Below are 19712 nucleotides of genomic sequence, written 5' to 3'. Positions count from 1 at the left end.
ACTGCAGGTACATTTTGTACACTGTCTCTTCCATTATTTTCGATATACTACTGCTTGCTAAAGTGGTAGCTAACTGTGAATATTTAAAGCTCCGTTGGTGATGTTGTTGTACCGGTGTTGGGTGCTGCAGCATGCTGAATGAGTAAGAAAAAGGTCTACTTCTCAGAGGTGACTTCTGGCAGGGTAGAAAGACTGCTCATGAAGCAGGGATGGAAAGGCGCAGATTTTATTGAATTTTATTTCCTTTTCCTCTAACGTCCCATTTATCTGGACTAGATTTGTGGCTAGGTGTACCTTGTGAACCCTTAGGCTGGGTGTGGTTCCTGGCAAGGAGGCAAATGTGCTAACCATTACACGATGGAAACATTACATATGACGCTTGGTGCATTTTTAGAAAAAGTTACTAAAGGCTGTTAAAACTGGCTGGGTGTTGTGACAGAGTCACTAAGGTAGCAATAATGAGACGAACTGAAGTATCACTGCTGTGAAGAAGATTTATGTCAGGTTCTTAAGCTAGTTCCAAACTTTCAAAGCAACTATTGTAATCCTGAAAACTAAGACATGGCTGTGAATGGTCTGCTCCTGCTGCTGCTGTGTTTGACCATTACTTAACTACTATTAACGTGCTTGAGTTTGACAAATTCACTGTTTTTCACTCATTTGCTGAGTGTGCTCTGGTGAATATTACCTTTGCTAACATTTTGCTCTTCTTCTTGATTTTTCTGGTGGTTTGTAAGCAGCAATCACGGTCCATTACCTCCACAACTGGAGTGCGAATGGGAAAATCAAACTTTACATTTACTGTGTCTCATAATAAATACCAGGAAAAAACTATATTTTAATGGTAAATTAGATTTAGATGACATAATACGCCTCGATAATCTCTGTAATCTTTGCCCCATGTAGCAAACAAACATCTGTATAGAGAAGCTCGACAGTTGAATCCATGTTTATTTTATTGTTTATATTTCAGCGTCTTGCTTTGTTTTCCCTCAAACCTGTGACGGGCAGTAACTTGTTTATTTTATGAGTTACTCATAGCTGTGTTAGATGTTGCGTGCTATTTGTGTTTGAGAAACTCTTAAAGCACACACTCTGATCCGGTGTCTTGAGTTCTCCGGGTCCGCTGACATCAGAGGATGGGAGTAGACATCTTGATCTCCAGATCTCTCTTTCTCTTGTTTGTGCAAGAGGCCAAATTCTCACTGGTATCATGACGCAACGTTTTCTCCTCTGCGAGACACAATGAGATCTTTCTCCGGCTTTTCCTTTTTCTTCTGGGTAAACCCTGGTGAAGCACTGCGGGCTAAAGAGATCAGGATTTGGAGTATTGTGTGGTTTCCTACACATTTCTGTCTCTCTGCTTTTAAAATTTTCTAAAATTAAACATATTGATATATTTCTCTGTTGTGGTCATCTAAACTCTGCAGAAAACACGAATAAATACATTTCCATGATTCTGGCTACCTGCTGTTATTGCCACTATCATTTTTTTTCCCCTTTAAAAAATCAGGCTGTCGTTTTCATTCACTGGGTCATTAATTATTGAGGATGTGCAGGTTGACGAGATGCACATCCTGCCTTGCTTGCCAGATGACTTCTCTGTCGCCAGGATGCATGCCATATAATAATTTAACACATCTGTGGACTTCTCTCTCCCAGACAGCATGAGATGGTTGCGCTAACCAACAGTTAAGGACAAACCTCTGTACTCCTAATCAGCTTAATGCTGGCTTATTCAAAGGCCCTCTTTCAGACAGAGCAGCTGCTGTCAGCCAGTTTGAGTAGAGGGTGTGACTGCTGGCAGAGCTTGCCAATGCAGTGAGACCGGTTGGTGATTAACAAATGTCAGTAGACTTTGGAATCTGGGGAGCCCAGTCTGATGGCTTTGTCCTCTTTTGCTTGCACTGAAGGTCTTCCAGGTGGCTCCGTCATGCACTTTCACCGCCTCCCACCCTTCCCTTCCCTTCTCGTCCTTTCCCTCTCAGATCTGCTCTTCCCTTTTTGCTTCTGTGTGCCCCTGTCTCCTCAGGGCTCAGGGTTGCAGAGCGCTCTGAGATAAAGAAGTTCAGACATGCCTCACATTTTTAGACCCCCTTGTGGAACGTTGCTGGCGGCTTCCGCAAAATGCTTTTGCCGTATTTTGCTCCGCAGAGTGGCGGTGGATGCCGCTTGCTCTGACCTCCGCTTTCTTCCTTTTAGAGAGGGACATCCAGCATTTCTCCGAGAATCTCTTGATGTGAGAGATAATGTCGCCGAGAAATGAAAAGACTGCACAAAGTCAGGCTGGCAAGAGCGTGAGATGTTTTCTGCTGAGCCGTGTGGGCAGAGAGCTCGGGTATAGTACTGTACATCTGGCAGATAGATTTCTGTCAGCAGCTCTCCAGCGACAGGCTGCCTGCCTTTGAGGAAGAGGATCAGATCTGTGGGTCCATGTTGTGTGCTGGCTGAACACCTAAGCGCACATAGTCAGCTCCTAAAATGGCTGCCCTTGAAGCTCGGCTCAGAGGAGGATCTGAGCAGCTCAGTCGCTGTCTGTTAGAGCCCCAGCTGACTAGATGAAAGCAGTTACACAATCTCACCCATTAACTTGGTGTGGTGCAGGGACTGACTGCCTGAAAAGACACAGTGAACTCTGAGGCAAATTCTGGTTGTGTACAAGGGTTGTTTTTATTTCTCTCCCACTCTCCTCCCTGGCCATCTCTCTCCCCTCCTTCTCCAACGGGATTCTCTTGATATCCATGTCAAGGAACCCTTCATTAGGAGACAACTTTGTTCAAAACAGCAGTGAACTGCCAAGAGAGCAGGGTGGGGCCACGTGGTGAAGTTGTAACCTGACCCTGAACAACAATGGCTCCCCTGGTTGCTCAGGGACATGCTGGCAGTTTGGCTGGCTCTCGTGGAGCACTCCACTGGCTGGTCAGTTGGGTGTGGGAAGCACGGTAGGATTCCCAACTGTCTCTGGCTGGATCTCATTTGAATTGCAGTGGGAGTGAGAGTGGGGGGACTGAAAACGATAGTGTTACTGAAACTACATTTCACAGATAGCTATCCAACTTAAACCTGACATAATAAATATAAGTAGAATAAGTATAATTCTTTTTTTTCTTCTAGTAGTTCAGTTACACTGGAAGTATTTTTTTTTTCTTCACTTAAAATACTTTATACTAGTTTTCTTTTCTTTTTTTGTCTTTTTTCAATTGTTGTTGTTTCAGAATTGAACTCATGAATGGGTGGTGGGGGGTGTGTGAAAAAACCAATAGCAACAAATGGTTTTTTGGACCTTTCCTAAAATAAGTGTAATTCTCCACTTAACACAGGTTAATATAGGGTGATTGTGTATTGCTTTTTATTTCCCTCTCAGTTCCATACACACACTGTATGCAAGATGGATGTAGCGGGCAGGCCTGAGTGTAAAACTGCTTCTTTGTTGGCTAACGTCCTAAACCATAGAGATGGTAACCAGTGCTGTGATTGCAGGTAGTTTGTATGGAAGATGCAGACTTGTCTGCAAACACTTGCTTATAAGTTTCACAGAAAATTCACCTTCAAGGTAAAAGCTGTACCTTACTGCTAAAACATTTCCAAAGGCGCAACTTTTACTTTAATAGCGTACAGCTTCCATTTCTGATTTGCATTGTACTCTTCACGTTTCCACTTGGCGCGACCTTTGCAACTGGCTGGCAACAAAATCTGCATCTTCCACACAGGCAACTGGTGCAACCTGCTACCAAAGCAATTGTGTAGAGGTTTGTGGTGTGGTTTCGTATACCTCTTTGTGAACCAACTTAATATTACCACTGCCAGCAACCACTGACCACTAATTGTGCCCATTGGTCCCTAGTATCCAGGTTACCAGAGGGTCACTGACCAGTCTGTTGGCCTTCGTGAGTGCTACTTTTTCTCGCAACTGGTACTTGTCAGGTAGTTGCATGCAATAATGCCTGTGCAATGAAGGCTTTGATAAATCTTAATATAATATGAACTTTTTGTAAGAAAAACAAAATCTGTATGACTTGAAATGAGAGACTGAGTCTATAAAGTCTGTAAGAGCAGGTTTACAGTCAGACATAGAACTGGATGTCTTTTTGTAACCATGTGTATCGCCCCCTAGTGGCTGTTAATAAAGCAGGTTTAAGGCGCTTCTGCTTTGCCGTAACATTTAAGACCTGAAAGACAGGTCAGTTTTTTGACTTTCTATGGTTTCACATCGTGGAGCGTTTAGTGATCATTTGTAGGCTACTAATGTTGCTTCGGATGTCTTATCTCTGGCTGCTGATATCTACTTTCAGATGAAGTGTCCATGAATGGTTTTTCCATCTGGTGAAGGCACGATTCGACTGTGCTTTATTTTTTAAATTCACGTTGTTCTAAATACTTGGTTAACAGTACTTGTCTTGGTTTTTTTCCAAAGTACATCGCTAGTTGACATGACCTGATTTCGGTGTTTAGTCATCTGTTCCAGACCCATGCCCACAAATTTCAACTGTGGTGTTCTTGGTCTAATTTAGTCGTGTTGTAGACATTTAATGCACTGCAGCATTCAAATGAACAGGCCTAAGCAGATTAATATTTTACTAGTCTATTTGTTTTTATATATATTTTTTTGCTTTAAAAAATTTTAGATTCAAGGCTTTAGGTTTATGGGATACTATTTATTTTGTGCCAGTCATATATTTTTATTTCTTTCAATGACAAAAAGTACAGCAGTAAGATAGGATTTAGTCATATTCCAGACATCCAAGAACAGTGCAGTGTAGACTATTTTCTTTTATTTATTTATTTTATTAAAACAACAAGGGATCGACAAGGGTCACACTGGAAGTGTGAATCATTAATCTTCTTTGAATATATTCAAAACACTTTGGCCGTCGCCTAATAGAAAACAAATGAATAGTCATTGCAAAGAAGTGGGTCTTGGAAAAGAGGCTTGATTTTCAGCTTGAAAATGTTTTTCCGTTGGTAAGACCAAAAGGGTTACATTTAACTCAGTGCATACCAAAGTAGTCTTCCTGGGATGTCAGACACGGGCATACAGTCCATTGTAACCCTGACGTCCATTTGTGAATCGAGCCAGGGAGTAGTGTGGGGAACGTCACTTGTCATTCGTCATTATTAAACTGCAAAGTTGTACAATAAAGACAGGAAAAAAATTTATAAATTGTGCAAAAGAGCACTTTTGTTATAGTCTGGGGCTTCTCATCTCTTCCACTTTTAACAGATTCGAGCAGAAGTGGCGTGCAGTGTACGTAAAGTGTGTTTGTGTTTGGTGTTCATTTGTGTACATACCACTTGTGTGCACAACTTCCCGTGTGTGTGGTTTTTTTTCTCTTTTTTTTTTTTCATTGTTGTTTTAGTCTTTTTTTTAATTATTTTTTTTTTATCCATCCTGCGGACATGCAGTGCTGTAGAAAAACAAAGGGAACTCATCGCACTTCATCAAGCAGGCAGTGAGGAAGGGCCACCTGTGCTTTCAGAGGTGCTTTAATCCATCCTGAAATGTTCCAGGTACTTTTCATGAAACTCTTTTTGGTTTGAAGGTGTAATCATCCTGAAATATAGAAACAGCATGAGGAGCTGCTGTTTGCACAGCAGGGTGTGTCTTGTTCTGTGAAACGGCTCCATGCCGGTTGTGTTGAACAAACCTAAAGACTCCCACACCACAACCTTACTCATCCATACTTGTTAGACATTTGTTGGTTGTGTGTTTTTTGTGTGCCCTGTCCTTGGACACAAGCAGTTTGGTTGGGAAACTTGCCAAAGATGTCAGCTTAGGTAAATTCAAATTATACAGTTCCTGTTGAAATCAGGCCACAGAGGTGCTGATTTAGTACCAAAGTAATGTAATCTCTTAACCGTCGATTTGTGGCATAGTTTGCTTTTATTTGCTCACTTATTAAAACTAGTTATTTTTTAATAAGTGAGAAACTGAGATAAACGGTCTGTTTATCTCAGTTTCTCAGTTTTGTCACAAGTTTTCTGTCTTTTAATTTTAGAAATCCTTTCTTTTTCATTTCAGGTTCTGAGATGTTTCATGTTAAGATCTGCTCCACAGATTTTGCAGTCATGTTAAAGGACAAAAGCTTCAGCTTGTGTTTTATGAAAGCAGAAGTAGTTCATGGACGAATTCTTCCGTTTTTCCCGTCTACGTGTGCTGACACACAGCCTTTTCTTTGTTAAATCAATTGCTGCCTTTTCAAACACCAAGCATACTTATTCTGGTAGTAAACCTCAGTTTTAACCTTATCTGCCCACAGTATTCAGGCATTTATGAAATGAACCATACTTGTATATTAAAAAAGAATCTCAGATTTTCTGGGGTTATGTGGACCATAACACCATATAGCTCACATATTAGTTACATTTACTGAAAAGATGAACCCACTTTGAAGCTCATCCTAAAAAATGTAACATGTTAGAGAAAAACTTTGCTGTCATTTAATTTGCTGCGTTCAGGAGAAAAAATCAGATTGAATGTGTTTTAATTCTAGAGTAAAGGCTGTAAACTTTGCCCTTTTAACCAGCTCTTCAAAAACCAATGCCAGCTACATGTTTTTTGTAGTTTTGAGGGGGGGAAAAATCACTGCTGGTGATCAGAGAGCCACAATGACAGAGATTTGAAATAACGGCCACGCCGTCAGCTTTCATTTTACTGGCTATGTCCAAACTACAGAGAAGCCCAAAGACATAAAGCCATCATTTCTTAGTTGATTCATTCAATCTTATTTCAGAGCAGTTGATACAATCTGATGGAATAGTCTGCTCTAAATACTGAGCTGTGGAGCTGCTCTCCAGCTGTTGCTTATCCCAAGGTAATAAAAATGGGACAAATCAGCCCATAATCCCTCCTCAGTCCCTCCATTGTTCTTGGAATGATGCTATGCAAAAAAAAAAAAAAAAAGGAACCTTCTTAGTATTCAGAATAACATCGGCGACTGCTGATTTGCCTCTGTGTCATGTTTTGTTTGCTTTGTGTCATCTCCTGTCATTTTAGCGATAGATAATATTTGTATGTGAATTTATGGCGCTTGATCCGTGCGGGTTTTTATCAAAAGGAGAACAGATTAATTTTTTATTTCTTTGCTTCTTGTGGGGTTTTGGGTTGTTTTTTGGGGGGTGGGGGGGGGGTCTTTTTTGGGGTTTGTTTTTTGTTATCTGTACTTGTTTTATTGCAGTTTTTTTGCTTTTTAAAAAATAATAATTCGGTGGCATTTCCATTGATTTTGGTCCTTTTAATTGTGTCATTTCAAAGCAGTCCTGAAAGGTGCATTCAAAGGTGGCACTTTATCCAATACATATCCCCTCACAGTGTAACAGGTGAAAATGGAAAGGAGGTTCTATTAGGCTGAGTCCTTTAAGCTATGAAATTAGGGTTTGCATTTGGAGCATATCTTTTGAGCTGATACACATAAGCGTCTGTTCTCTCTCTCTCTTTTTTTTTTTTCTTTCGTAGTGTTGTTTTTTGGTGAAGGTGTGTGTACCTTCCTGCACCTGATTATTCTTTGCTCAAGGAGCAGTAATCATCACTGATAATCATATCAGATCATCACTGAGCTCATTTTTTATGGAACAGCATGTTTAATGCAGTGAACAGGGTGATGACAGCCCTGAAGTCTAGGACTGGACTCTCTCTGTATATACTTTCTGTCTGACAAAATTCGGGCCCTGACCTCACGTGTGAAAGTGTCAGCTCAATTGTTTTATATTACTTTGGCTTTTCTTAAAAAAGGTTCTGTGTCCTCATGATTTTCTCTCTTTGTGTTTTGCAGGTTTCCCTGATTTTCCAGGGAGTTCTCCCCAGTTTTAATAATGGAGGTGTTGCAATGTGATGGCTGTGACTTCCGAGCCGAGTCATACGACGACTTGAAGACTCACATACAGGAAGTGCACACTGTTTTTCTGCAGCCTGCAGATGCAGATGAGTCTGATTCCCTGAAAGATGAAGATGAAGACGAGGAAGAAGAAGAGGACTATGATGATAAAGATGACAAGGATTATACGCCTCCTAAATCTGGAATGAGTATGCCTACCACATTCATTTAGATGTTGCTGTTGTTTTGTTGAGGATTAGGATCATGTCTGTGTCTGTTATAAAGAAGTCTACAAAGTAAGGTGATCATACATTTTACAAAGTTGGGTAATGTAAAGAGTTGTGGATGGACTTTATCAGCAGAAACAACAGAAAGGGAAAGAAATTACAACAAAATAATTTACTGTTTTCCAGCATGTGTCTAATAATCTTTCTCTTTTCTTTCTTTTTCTTTCTTTTTAGGCCCCAACTCTACTGACAGTCCCAACCAAACATCACAAAAGCCAACAGCTGAAACTCATCTGCAGTTTTATCAGTGCAAGTTCTGTGTCCGTTACTTCAGATCAAAGTCTTTCTTAAGAAACCACACCAAAAAGGTGCATAATGTCATAGAGCCAGATTCGGATGCAAGTGTCTCCTCAAAGACTGCAAAGCAGCCCAGCTACACTGTCATAATGCACAGTGACCATTCAAAAGTGTATTCCTGTCAGTATTGCACATATAAGTCCCCAAGGAAAGCACGGATAATGAAACACCAACTAATGTATCACAACAAAGTTCCTTCGGATAGTGCTGGAGATCCCCCGGAGTGCAATGAAAGCGGTGAGAAATCGGACTCTGCTACTGAGCTCATGAAGGGAACGTTTGCCTGCGAGTGGTGTGACTATCAGACCAACCAGAAGGACAGCTGGACCAATCATGTGGTGAAGGAGCACAGTGACAAGGTCAAGATAGTTTCCTGCATTGCGGAGGTGGAAGAGCAAGCAAGTGCAAGCTCCCCCAAACCGGATTCTCCCTCCTCTTCCCGTGCTAATGTTAGCGGAAAGGAGGAGTCTGTAGCAAAAACACCAGAAAACACAGGGGAGAAGTCCACCTCAGAGATCTCATCCTTTCAATATGCACAGATAAGTGCAGTTACACCCAACAGCACAGGTTCTTCTATCCTATCCAAGAGGTTTGCATCATCCGATGTCCCCAACAGTGCGATAGCTATGGACACCAACCTACTCAATGAGGAAGACTCGAGGAGCAGCTTAGAGGACGATGACGACGACGAAGAGCTGGGTGATATGGACGATCCCAGCTACACTGGAACCCTGTCCGCAGATGCAAAGCAGCTATTAACAGATGAAGATAATAAATTATTGGAAACTAAAGGAATTCCCTTCAGAAAGTACATGAACCGATTTCAGTGCCCATTCTGCTCCTTCCTCACCATGCACAGGCGGAGCATCTCCCGCCACATTGAAAATATTCACCTCTCTGGAAAAGCCACGGTGTACAAATGCGATGAGTGCCCATTTATTTGCACCAGCCCTCTGAAACTAGGCACACACAAACAGAGCCACAATTTTTCAGATTTAGAAACCTTGGACCTGACAGGTGATAGCCCAGGACCTCAGAATGACAGCGCAGCAGAGCCAGTTAATGAGGGTAACGTGAGTTCTAAAGTCAATGGGAAAAAGACAACCAGCACACCAAATGACCAGCAGAACCCTCACCGCTGCACCCTCTGCAGCTTCTCCACCACCACCCTGAAAGGTCTGAGGGTCCACCAGCAGCATAAGCATTCCTACTGTGATGACCTCGACTCCACTGTCTTTGAAGCCCAGCTGTCTGACCAGCCAGACTCTGAAGTAGATGCTTCTCCAATCTTCCTACAAAAAACCCAGACCCCCATTTTAGGGCTTGCCACCAAAAAGCCCTTAGTAACAGGGAAAAGAGCCAGGAAGTCCATTAATGACTTGCCTTTGGATTTGTCCTCAGTCAAAAAGAGAACCAGAATTGATGAAATTGCCAGTAACCTTCAAAGCAAGATAAGCCAAAGCCAGCAGGACACCGTCATTAATCTGGATGACATGGATGATGAAGACGCGGGAGAAAATCATGCCAGCGCTGATGAGGGGAGAAACAATGAAAACAACTCTGTCTTTGCTTACAACACACAGCAGCTTTATGCAAGAGACTCTGCCAGCTCTAATGAGGGCAGCAGAATAGGGAAAAGAAAAAGCAACCCTAGGTCCAAGCCTAGAAACATCCCCATATCACTGACTCTCTCGGACGATAGTGAAAATATCTCCGCTGATGCCAGTGACAGTGCTATCCAAGAGAACATGGAATATTCAGAGGATCCTGGAATTACACGCTTCTACTGCAAACACTGTGATTACCACAACAAGTCGGCTCGTAGCGTCAGCACCCATTACCAGAGGATGCACCCTTACATCAAGTTTAGTTTTAAGTACATCCTGGACCCTGAAGACCAGAGTGCAGTCTTCCGCTGCTTAGAGTGCTACATCGAATACACAAATTACAACGATCTGCACCAACACTACATGGACCACCACCCTGAAGCAAGCAATGTGCTCAACTTCAACCAGCCCCATCTCTTATACATGTGCCGGTTTTGTTCGTACACGAGCCCTAACGTGAGGAGCCTAATGCCCCATTACCAAAGAATGCACCCCACCGTGAAAATCAACAACGCCATGATCTTTTCCAGCTATATTGTAGAGCAGTCCCACAAAAGCAGTGAATCACAGACTCTGAGGGAAATACTCAATTCGGGACCGAAAAATTTTAACTCTCCCACTTCGATGTCCAGGTCCACCTCAAGCCCGGTGCAGAAAGCGGTTTCCAAATCCCCTGAAGCTAGCGCTGACCCAGAACCTCTCAAAGAAGGCAGCAATGTTGTCGTCTACGATTGTGACGTGTGCTCCTTTGCAAGCCCCAATATGCACTCTGTTCTGGTCCACTACCAGAAGAAACACCCAGAGCAAAAGGCGTCTTATTTCCGTATACAGAAAACCATGAAGGTCATCTCAGTGGATCAGTCACAGCCTGTAGCCAACTCTTCGTTTAACACCAGCATGTCTTCGACTCCAAAACAATCAAGTGCAGCAGTTTATGGATCAGATGAAGAAATGTATTACTGCAAGCACTGCGTGTACAGCAATAGATCTGTTGTTGGTGTTTTGGTCCATTATCAGAAAAGACACCCGGAGGTGAAAGTGACAGCGAAATACATCAAACATGGCGCTCCTACCCCTGGATTGATGAAGCTCATGGATGAGCTACAGATTGCAGCACCCAAGCAGTTTATGAAGCAGTTTCAAAATAACGGTCACGACGGATCTAATAACTCGAGCCCCAAACCCGGAAGTGGTGAGAAAGGCGAGGATGAGCTGTTCTTTTGCCAGCACTGTGATTACGGCAACCGCACTGTAAAAGGCGTGCTTATTCACTATCAGAAAAAGCACAGGGAGACCAAGGCCAACGCTGACCTTGTGCGCCGCCACACTGCAGTCGTCCGGAGTCAACGTGAGCGAGCGCAGATGGTTCAGTCCAGTGTCGCCTCGTCTGCCGCTGTCCCAGCTCCTCCAGACCCTGAAAACACTACACCTCTGCGTTCCCTGAAGTGCAGGCACTGTTCCTACACATCTCCCTACGTCTATGCTCTGAAGAAGCACCTAAAGAAAGAGCACCCTACTGTGAAAGCCACAGCCATGACAATTTTACACTGGGCTTATCAAGATGGTATCTTGGAGGCTGGCTACCACTGCGAGTGGTGCATTTACTCCCATGCTGAACCCCAGGGTCTGTTGCTCCATTACCAAAGACGCCACCCTGAGCATAATGTTGATTACACATACATGGCCAGCAAGCTGTGGGCTGGGCCTGAGACAACCCAACAGGGAGGCAATGCAGAGACAAAACATTACAAGTGTAGGGACTGTGCCTTTGAGGCTTGCACAATATGGGACATCACCAATCACTATCAGGCGGTCCACCCCTGGGCTATCAAAGGGGACGAATCCGTGCTTTTGGATATAATCAAAGGAAACGGCTCAACTGAAAAAGCCCAACAGCAGGTTTCCAAAGAGCAGACGCCTCTGAATTGCCAGACTGTTGAAGATGACGGCCCGTTGGTTATTGCCACCCCACCTCAAGAAAGCAATTCCCAGCCTCACCACCCACGCCTTTCCATCTCTAACAATCCTTATCAGTGTACTGTATGTCTGTCAGAGTACAACAGTCTGCATGGCCTCCTCACCCACTATGGAAAGAAGCACCCTGGCATGAAAGTGAAAGCTGCAGATTTTGCACAGGAGGCAGACCTCAACCCCAGTTCTGTGTATAAATGTCGCCACTGTCCGTATGTGAACTCCCGGATCCACGGAGTCCTCACCCACTATCAGAAAAGACACCCGTTGGTCAAAGTCACAGCGGAAGACTTTGCAGACGACATAGAGCAAATCACAGAGTTGCACGAAGGGGACGACAAGTTCAAAACTCAAAGGCAGGGCTACGGCGCGTACAGATGCAAAATGTGCCCGTATACACATGGGACTCTGGAGAAACTCAAAATCCATTATGAGAAATATCACAATCAGTCTGCTTCCGACATGTTCTCTCCTTCTCTGACTCATTTTTCTTCTGGTAAAGAAACAGAGCTAGCAGGTGAGTGCAGCGCAAGTCATATATCAAGTGCAGCAAAAGTCCAGGAGGTCAGTGAGTTGGACCTTGCCCTCTCTCAGTTACCCATCAATAAGACAGAAAAACACGCTGTGTTCAAGTGTCAGCTCTGCAAATACTTCTGCTCGACCAGGAAGGGCATCGCTCGCCACTACCGTATCAAGCACAACAACGTCCGTGCTCAGCCGGAGGGTAAAAATAACGTCTTCAAATGTGCTCTGTGCTCATACACAAACCCCATACGCAAAGGCCTGGCAGCACACTACCAGAAGCGGCATGATATCGATGCCTATTACACCCACTGTCTGGCTGCTTCGAAGACTATGAATGAAAAGGTGAACAAAGTGATGGCACCCCCGCCGACTGAAGGGGACAATTCAGAAATGAGTGAAGATTTGCGATTAGCTGTGGAGAGACGGAGGTGCTCTCTTTGCCCCTTCCAGGCCTTCAGCAGGAAGAGCATTGTCTCACACTACATTAAACGCCACCCGGGTGTCTTCCCTAAGAAGCAGCATTCGAGCAAACTCGGCCGCTACTTCACTGTCATTTATGCCAAAGAACCCGAAAAGACTGCCGCAAGTGCATCAGCAGAGGACGATAAGGAAGTGATAGAGGTCCCGCTCGAACCTGAGCAGGATGGAGATGTGGACTGGCTGCCATTCAAGTGTCTGAAATGCTTCAGGTTGTCTTTTAGCACCGGCGAGCTGCTCTCTATGCACTACAACAACCACCACTGCAACGACTTGAAGCGGGACTTTGTGGTATCTCCTGGTCTCTGGGACGAGGATCCCGATTTATATCGGTGTTCTCACTGTGAGCTTAAGTTCCTATATCTCCCCGCTCTTGCTAAACATCTCCTGAAGCACAATGAGGAGTTTCAGAAAAAGGCGATGAGGCACGAGAGAAGGAGGCAGCTCCTCAGCAAGCAGAAAGCCACAGAGCTGCCTGAGAGCAAACAGGAGAAGGTGAGCAAACATAGTCGTCCCGAAATCTCATCAAAGAAAGAATTAAGGCGTAATAGAATTCTCTACCTACCATTAATGTGTGTGATGGCATACTGTGATTTACATGAGAGTCACATACCAATGCTCTACCTGTGTTCTTCATCTTCTTGTAAGATGGAAGCTTCCTCCTGTTTTTTTTTTTTTTTTTTTTTTTAAACAACCATTTGTGGCATTGTGCTAAAGCTAATGGGTGGCTTTGCCCCTGCACTTTGGCAGTAAACGGTAAAAGTAATGGTAGAAGAAGCTACCTTTAGAAGATGCTATTTTGTGTCTCCTTCCAGGATTGAACCAGAGATCTTTCGCTCATTGAGCCAATTTGCAAGCTGCTAACTGTGCATGATGGGGTGATTTGATGATCTGCCAATTAGTTTCATATTAACTTCATGTTAAATTATAGAACGGTAATATTCTGTAGTTTTTCTTGTGAAAATTGTAAACCAAGACTAAAATAATGCCGTCGTCTGACTGTGGCAGATATGTTGGCTTGTGGAAACCATTCACACAACTCATGTTAAATTAGGTAGTTATGGTGCTTTAATGGCGTGTATTTTTGTTATATATTATTAAATAGGACATTTAAAAAAGAAAATCTTTCCTTTTCTGTGCACAGGAGAGTCCTGTAAATAAAACTCCCATCGGATTCAGGTGTAACTTCTGTGTAGAGATACACCCAACCCTCCGAGCCATCTGCAACCACCTTAGGAAGCATGTCCAGTATGGTGAGGTCAAAGAGGGGCATGTCAAGGTAAGAGAAGCTGCTTTTAAAGCTTCTTAAAGATTAGATTAGATTAGATAGAACTTTATTAATCCCTCGGGTGGGTTCCTCTGGGAAATTCGATTTCCAAAAAAGCACAGCACCGACAGAAGTTACAGAGTTACAGAATATTATATATATATATATATATATATATATATATATATATATATATATATAATACACACACACACACACACACACACACACATATATATATATATATATATATATATATATATATATATATATATATATATATATATATATACAGAGACAATATAAATAAAATATACGAAGGGGATAAATAGAATAAATAGGAATAAAAATAAAAATACAAGTGAATTGCACATTTCAAGTATTGAGTCTATTGCACCGTTGACTATTTACAAAAGGTATTGCACAAAAGGTATTGCACAGTGAGGTGAAGAGGCACTACAGCTTAGTTGTTCCCCCCTCCTTTGTCCTCCTGTTTCCCCTCCCTCTCCCCTCCAGAGAGGAGTTAAACAGTCTGATGGCGTGTGGGACAAAGGAGTTTTTAAGTCTGTTAGTTCTTGTCTTTGGGAGAAGCAACCTGTCACTGAACAGACTCTTCTGGTTGTTAATGGCCGTGTGCAGAGGATGCCTGGCATTGTCCATAATGTCCATCAGTTTCTTTAATGTCCTTTTCTCTGCCACTGTCACCAGAGTGTCCAGCTTCATGCCGACCACAGAGCTAGCCCTCCTGATCAGTTTCTCCAGCCTGGATGAGTCCTTCTTTGCTGTGCTGCTCCCCCAGCACACCACAGCATAGAAAAGTACTCCAGCAACCACCGACTGGTAAAACATCCTCAGGAGCTTCCTGCAGATGTTAAAAGACCTCAGCCTCCTGAGGAAGTACAGTCGGCTTTGGGCTTTTTTATACAGGTGCTCTGTGTTGCATGACCAGTCCAGTTTATTGTCCACCCACAGCCCGAGGTACTTGTACTTGTTGACCACCTCCACCTCCTCCCCCTCTATCTGAACCGGCAGTGGACCTGCTCTAGACCTCCCGAAGTCCACAACCAGTTCCTTAGTCTTTGAGGTGTTGAGTTGCAGGTGGTTTGTGTGCTTATAATATATAGTTATATTTCTTGCGTCAAATAAATACTATAGTGTATATTCACTATCCATATCCTATATAAAATAAGTCGTTATTTAAAATGTGTGGCAACAGTAGAAGTAAGTCGTTTGTCAAATATATTAAACAAGTTATTTTACTATTAAGAATATAGAATATATTCTTATAAGAATATCTTGCCTTCTTCTTATTGTTCTCATATTGGGCAGCAGGGCATTAGTGTGCTTTAGGGGTTAGAGATGATGAGCCAAACATCAAATATCTGCAGCATCATATTTATTGTGATGTTATGACTCTTTTAAACCTTTCCTTTTATAAATCGTGACCACATATACAGTACATGTAATTTATTCCACTGTGCTAATGTGATATCAGTGTAATATCCTCCTAACTATATTTCAAAGGCACATTTTTTTTCCGGTCCCCTGTGCTTCTGTATTATTTTCCATCTCTCATCCTCCTAGCACTGCAGTGATCTGTTTTACTGGACTGGGGTTCTGTTTCCCATTTTGTTTATTACTGACAGAGGCTTCTGGGTAGACAGTCTGTCAGCTACCCCGAGAGAAAACAAGCAGTGCTGTCCCATTGCTGTAGAGAAGCAGGGGGGTTGGAGTGGTGAGCCATAACTTTTAGGGCAGTGGCGGGTAACCATTCGAACATTAGTATTCCAGTGAGGCTGCCAGTGAGGGGAACAGGCCTAAGGACCCAATGCCTCACCCAAATGGAGGCCTGGATCTTCCATCAGACACTCGGTCTCTCTTTATGTGTCTAAGACGCCATGTTTTCCACCAACGAGAGTGATCCAGTGAAAAAGCACTGTATTCGTTTTGGTAACGAGGTCATAGTGTTCAAAGATGGGAGTTAAATTCGAGAACAGCGCTGGTTTCTCAGAGGGGAGCGTGAAGAGCAGACTGACGGTGCATTCAGGGACTGGATGGTAAGGCTGGGGCTGTGGATGCCACATCTTATTTATGGATTCACAAAGTGCAGGGTCAGGTCCTTCCACAGAAAGAATGAGTTTCCTTGAGGCAATAAAAAAGTCATGGCGATCGTCTGCCTGCTCACGATGACTGCTGCAAGCAGCCTGCACTCTGGCAGATGAAGGGAGGGGGGGAAAGAAATGTTTTTCCAGTTCCTTTCAGTAATTGTTGGTAGAACTGCACGGTTGCAAGATCTTTGTTTTTAGAAAAATTTGTCTCGATTAGTCACCCCGAATAAATGCTTATGGTTGGTTACAGTTATCACACTTGATGCATGAGGCGAGGGGATGGGCTGGAATTTTTCTGTCATATTCTGCTAAATATAAGCCAAGTGCGGTTTCTCTCAACCAACACACTGAAGAGTTTTATGTCTGAGTTAAAGTTAACCAAAGTGCTGATCTTCAGATAACACAGAGAGATGGAAAGAAAAACAGGGGGGGTCAAAGGCAGAGTGTGAGAAACTGTAACTGAGGCCTAACTGACAGTGACTGCATGGATGGAAGCAGAAGTGTTAGGCAGCTGCTTAACTGTCGCCTGTATGCAGATAATGTAGTAAAAAATAACTGTAGGTGCTAGACTTGAAGCGATATTTATATTAAAGCGATCTCTTCATTTCAGCATTCAGCAACCACATGAAAAAAGGTGTTGGCAGATAAAAATCAGCATGAACTGAGAGGTTGCTGAACATCTGAGACCTTTCCTCTTTTTGCATTGCAGCAGGAAGTCAGCGAGGTCCCCCTGATCCTACCTTCCGAGAGCCTAACTAATGGCAACATGGAGGGGGATGAAGCTGCCGAAGTCGACGGCCTGGAGAGACCCGGAGCCACGCCCAAAGATTCTGATGATGCCGCTGTTACCGTGGAGAACCTGGATCCTGAGACAGACGCTGGTGAAGGAAGGGCAGCGGCCTTGGTGGCCGCAGCCAGGGCCGTAGTGTCAGAGGGCCAGCTGAAGCAGCGGCTGGCAGCAGGGGGTCACCCGTGCGCCCAGTGCGATCGAGTCTTCATGTCCATGCAGGGCCTGAGGTCCCATGAGAGGAGCCACTCAGCCATGGCACTGTTCAGCAAAGAAGACAAATACAGCTGCCAGTACTGCCAGTTTGTCTCGCCCTTCAGACACAAGTAAGTGGGGAGGATCGGGGTTTGTGACTGACACCTTTAACACTGCTTCCACAGTGCTGTCCCTTGTGTGTACTGTGGTACTGTTTTTAAAGAGTAGGGCGCAGTAAATTGACACTTTGGCTGAGGCAAGCACATAGTCACCATATTGCTGTGTTATCTGTTGACCCTCCTTTGAACATTTTATCTTTCCTCACTTTCCAGTTCTTTAGATTTTTTGCTTTTCATTAAGATGAAGTTTTAAGATTTAGTGGCTGTTTTGCTTCTGTCTCCTTTTAGAATAGTGCAAAGAAAATCCAAATGCGCATTTATATACACATAGGTGCAGATTTTTTAAGACAGAGACTTTATTTAAGTGGGGGAATTTACTTGTTACTGCAACACAAGGGACAGGAAGAAAAAATGAATTAGAGTGATATTAGATAAATAAAATTAATTAAAATTATATCCAGGAATCAGTGCTTTAGTGTGACTTGGATACACCAAACTTTCCAATTTTAGTGTTTTCTTTTTCTTTTCTTTTTTTGTAGAGGAGTATGTGACTATCAAACATTTACAATCTCAAAATATGTGTAAAATTAGAATTTTCTGGCTTTTGATCAGTTTTTCACATCTGTGAATCGATTTTAAAAACATGCCACAATCCCTCTGTAAAAGAAGAAATACGGTCTCTTGCATGCCACCAAAACGAAGCCTGTGTCCGATGTTCAGAATTAGGTTCTGGAAAAGCAAATTGTCACGTATTTAGACAGATAATGGCCACTTGTCGTTAGAAAAATTGCCTTAATGTTAGCCCTTAAGCAGGGGAAGTTTCATAACGATCGCCATGCATGCAGGATGAATGCAAAGACCATTTTCTTTAAGATGTCAGTCCAGCTTTATGGGGAGCTCTTACATGCAGCTACTTCTTGCTGAGAAGCTTCTTCCTGTTATTTGGCTATTGCTAGTGCTGTTTGGCTAAGTGGCTGGATTAGCAGATGCAGCCTTGAGGAAGTGCGATCAGTGTTAACCTCAGCGATACACATTGTGCACCCTGTGGTATTTGAATGCTCTGACTGTGAAGCAGCATTACTTGGAAATGTTTAGTTTGCGTTAGCAGTCACTTGGCAGGAGGCAGTGAGTCAGACATTAATCTATTAAAAATTACAGTTAAAAACGGATGAGTGGTTTGAACCCTTTGCAGCCCCAGTAAGCGGTGTATATTTAAGCTAAACGCCTCACCAGCCTTCACACCAGCTGCTCTTTAGATCAACTAGATGTTAAAGTCATTTTGTACAGAGCACAGTTTTACACCTTATTCTGTTTACCCTATCACAATCCCTTTGAATCTTCAATCTTCTCCAAGATTTCCTGCCTCCTAGGAGAGAAAGACAAGCATTACAAGCGAGGCAGACATTTTTTTTTATTTTTTTTGGTAGCGTGATTTGTTTTATCCATCACAGAGACACAGAGCGAGAGGGGAAAGAGAGAGTCCTCATCTCCTCTGAGCTCCCAGGTGTAATCCCTCTGTACTGTATGTGCCCTGACCCAGAAAGAAGCCGCATTCCCATGCCACCTAGGAGGCTGGCATTAAAAACACAGCTACCGTCCCCACAGGCACTCACACACTCATTCCCACCAGGGGATTGTGGGTAGATGAGTTCACCCCACGGCTCCTTGTTCTGTAGTCATTGGAAATGTGTGGCTGTTGTTTGCGAGGTAAACAGAATCGAGCGCTTTAGACGCCGCTGAAAAGAAGAAGGGAAAAAACCCCGCTGTTGAAATCATCAAAGTGGATGCTGTAGAGCTGCTTTCTCTTTCTTTCTCGTACTCCCGTCTTGTCACCGTCTCTCTCTCTTGTCCTCATTTCATCCATTTTTCTCATTTTATCCTCTTATCTCATATCCTCCCTTCTGTGTTTTGCTGTTGTTGTTGTTTTTAACTTCTTTTTTAAAATTTTGTTTCATTGCCAGTCTGGACCGACATGTGCAGTCTCACCACGGGCACCACAAGCCCTTCAGGTGTAAGCTCTGCCCCTTTAAATCTGCCTACGTGAGCCGCTTGAAGAGCCACCTGCATAAGGCACACACAGGTAAATAAAAAATAACACAAGCAGACACAGAACATTGTCACATACAGCTGTATCTCTGACTAACAAGCTATTCCTAGACCCATATACCTACCAACTTCCTGTTTATCTTCTCCAAAAAGATGTTCTGTGTGATTATCGAGCACAACTCAACTAGTGGGTTAGCCTTAGCAGCATTTTAACC

General features: G+C 43.2%; 1 protein-coding gene across 3 annotated transcripts in view; it reads left to right on the top strand.

Annotated features, from left to right (window-relative positions):
- znf462 (zinc finger protein 462) overlaps positions 1-19712 on the top strand; it is a 55259-nt gene that overhangs the window by 21358 nt on the left and 14189 nt on the right. For all 3 annotated transcript variants that reach the window (XM_026173641.1, XM_026173642.1, XM_026173643.1), the window contains exons 2-6: positions 7770-8020; positions 8273-13470; positions 14120-14254; positions 17060-17463; positions 19413-19531. In XM_026173641.1, the coding sequence (XP_026029426.1) occupies positions 7810-8020; positions 8273-13470; positions 14120-14254; positions 17060-17463; positions 19413-19531 (6067 nt within the window). In that variant the 5' untranslated portion in view covers positions 7770-7809. The remainder of the gene's footprint in view (positions 1-7769; positions 8021-8272; positions 13471-14119; positions 14255-17059; positions 17464-19412; positions 19532-19712) is intronic.

Source organism: Astatotilapia calliptera, chromosome 7 (assembly GCF_900246225.1).
Source record: "Astatotilapia calliptera chromosome 7, fAstCal1.2, whole genome shotgun sequence".
Lineage (NCBI taxonomy): Eukaryota > Metazoa > Chordata > Actinopteri > Cichliformes > Cichlidae > Astatotilapia > Astatotilapia calliptera.
The sequence above is the reverse complement of the archived record's forward strand: the minus strand, read 5'-3'. Positions and strand labels throughout refer to the sequence as shown.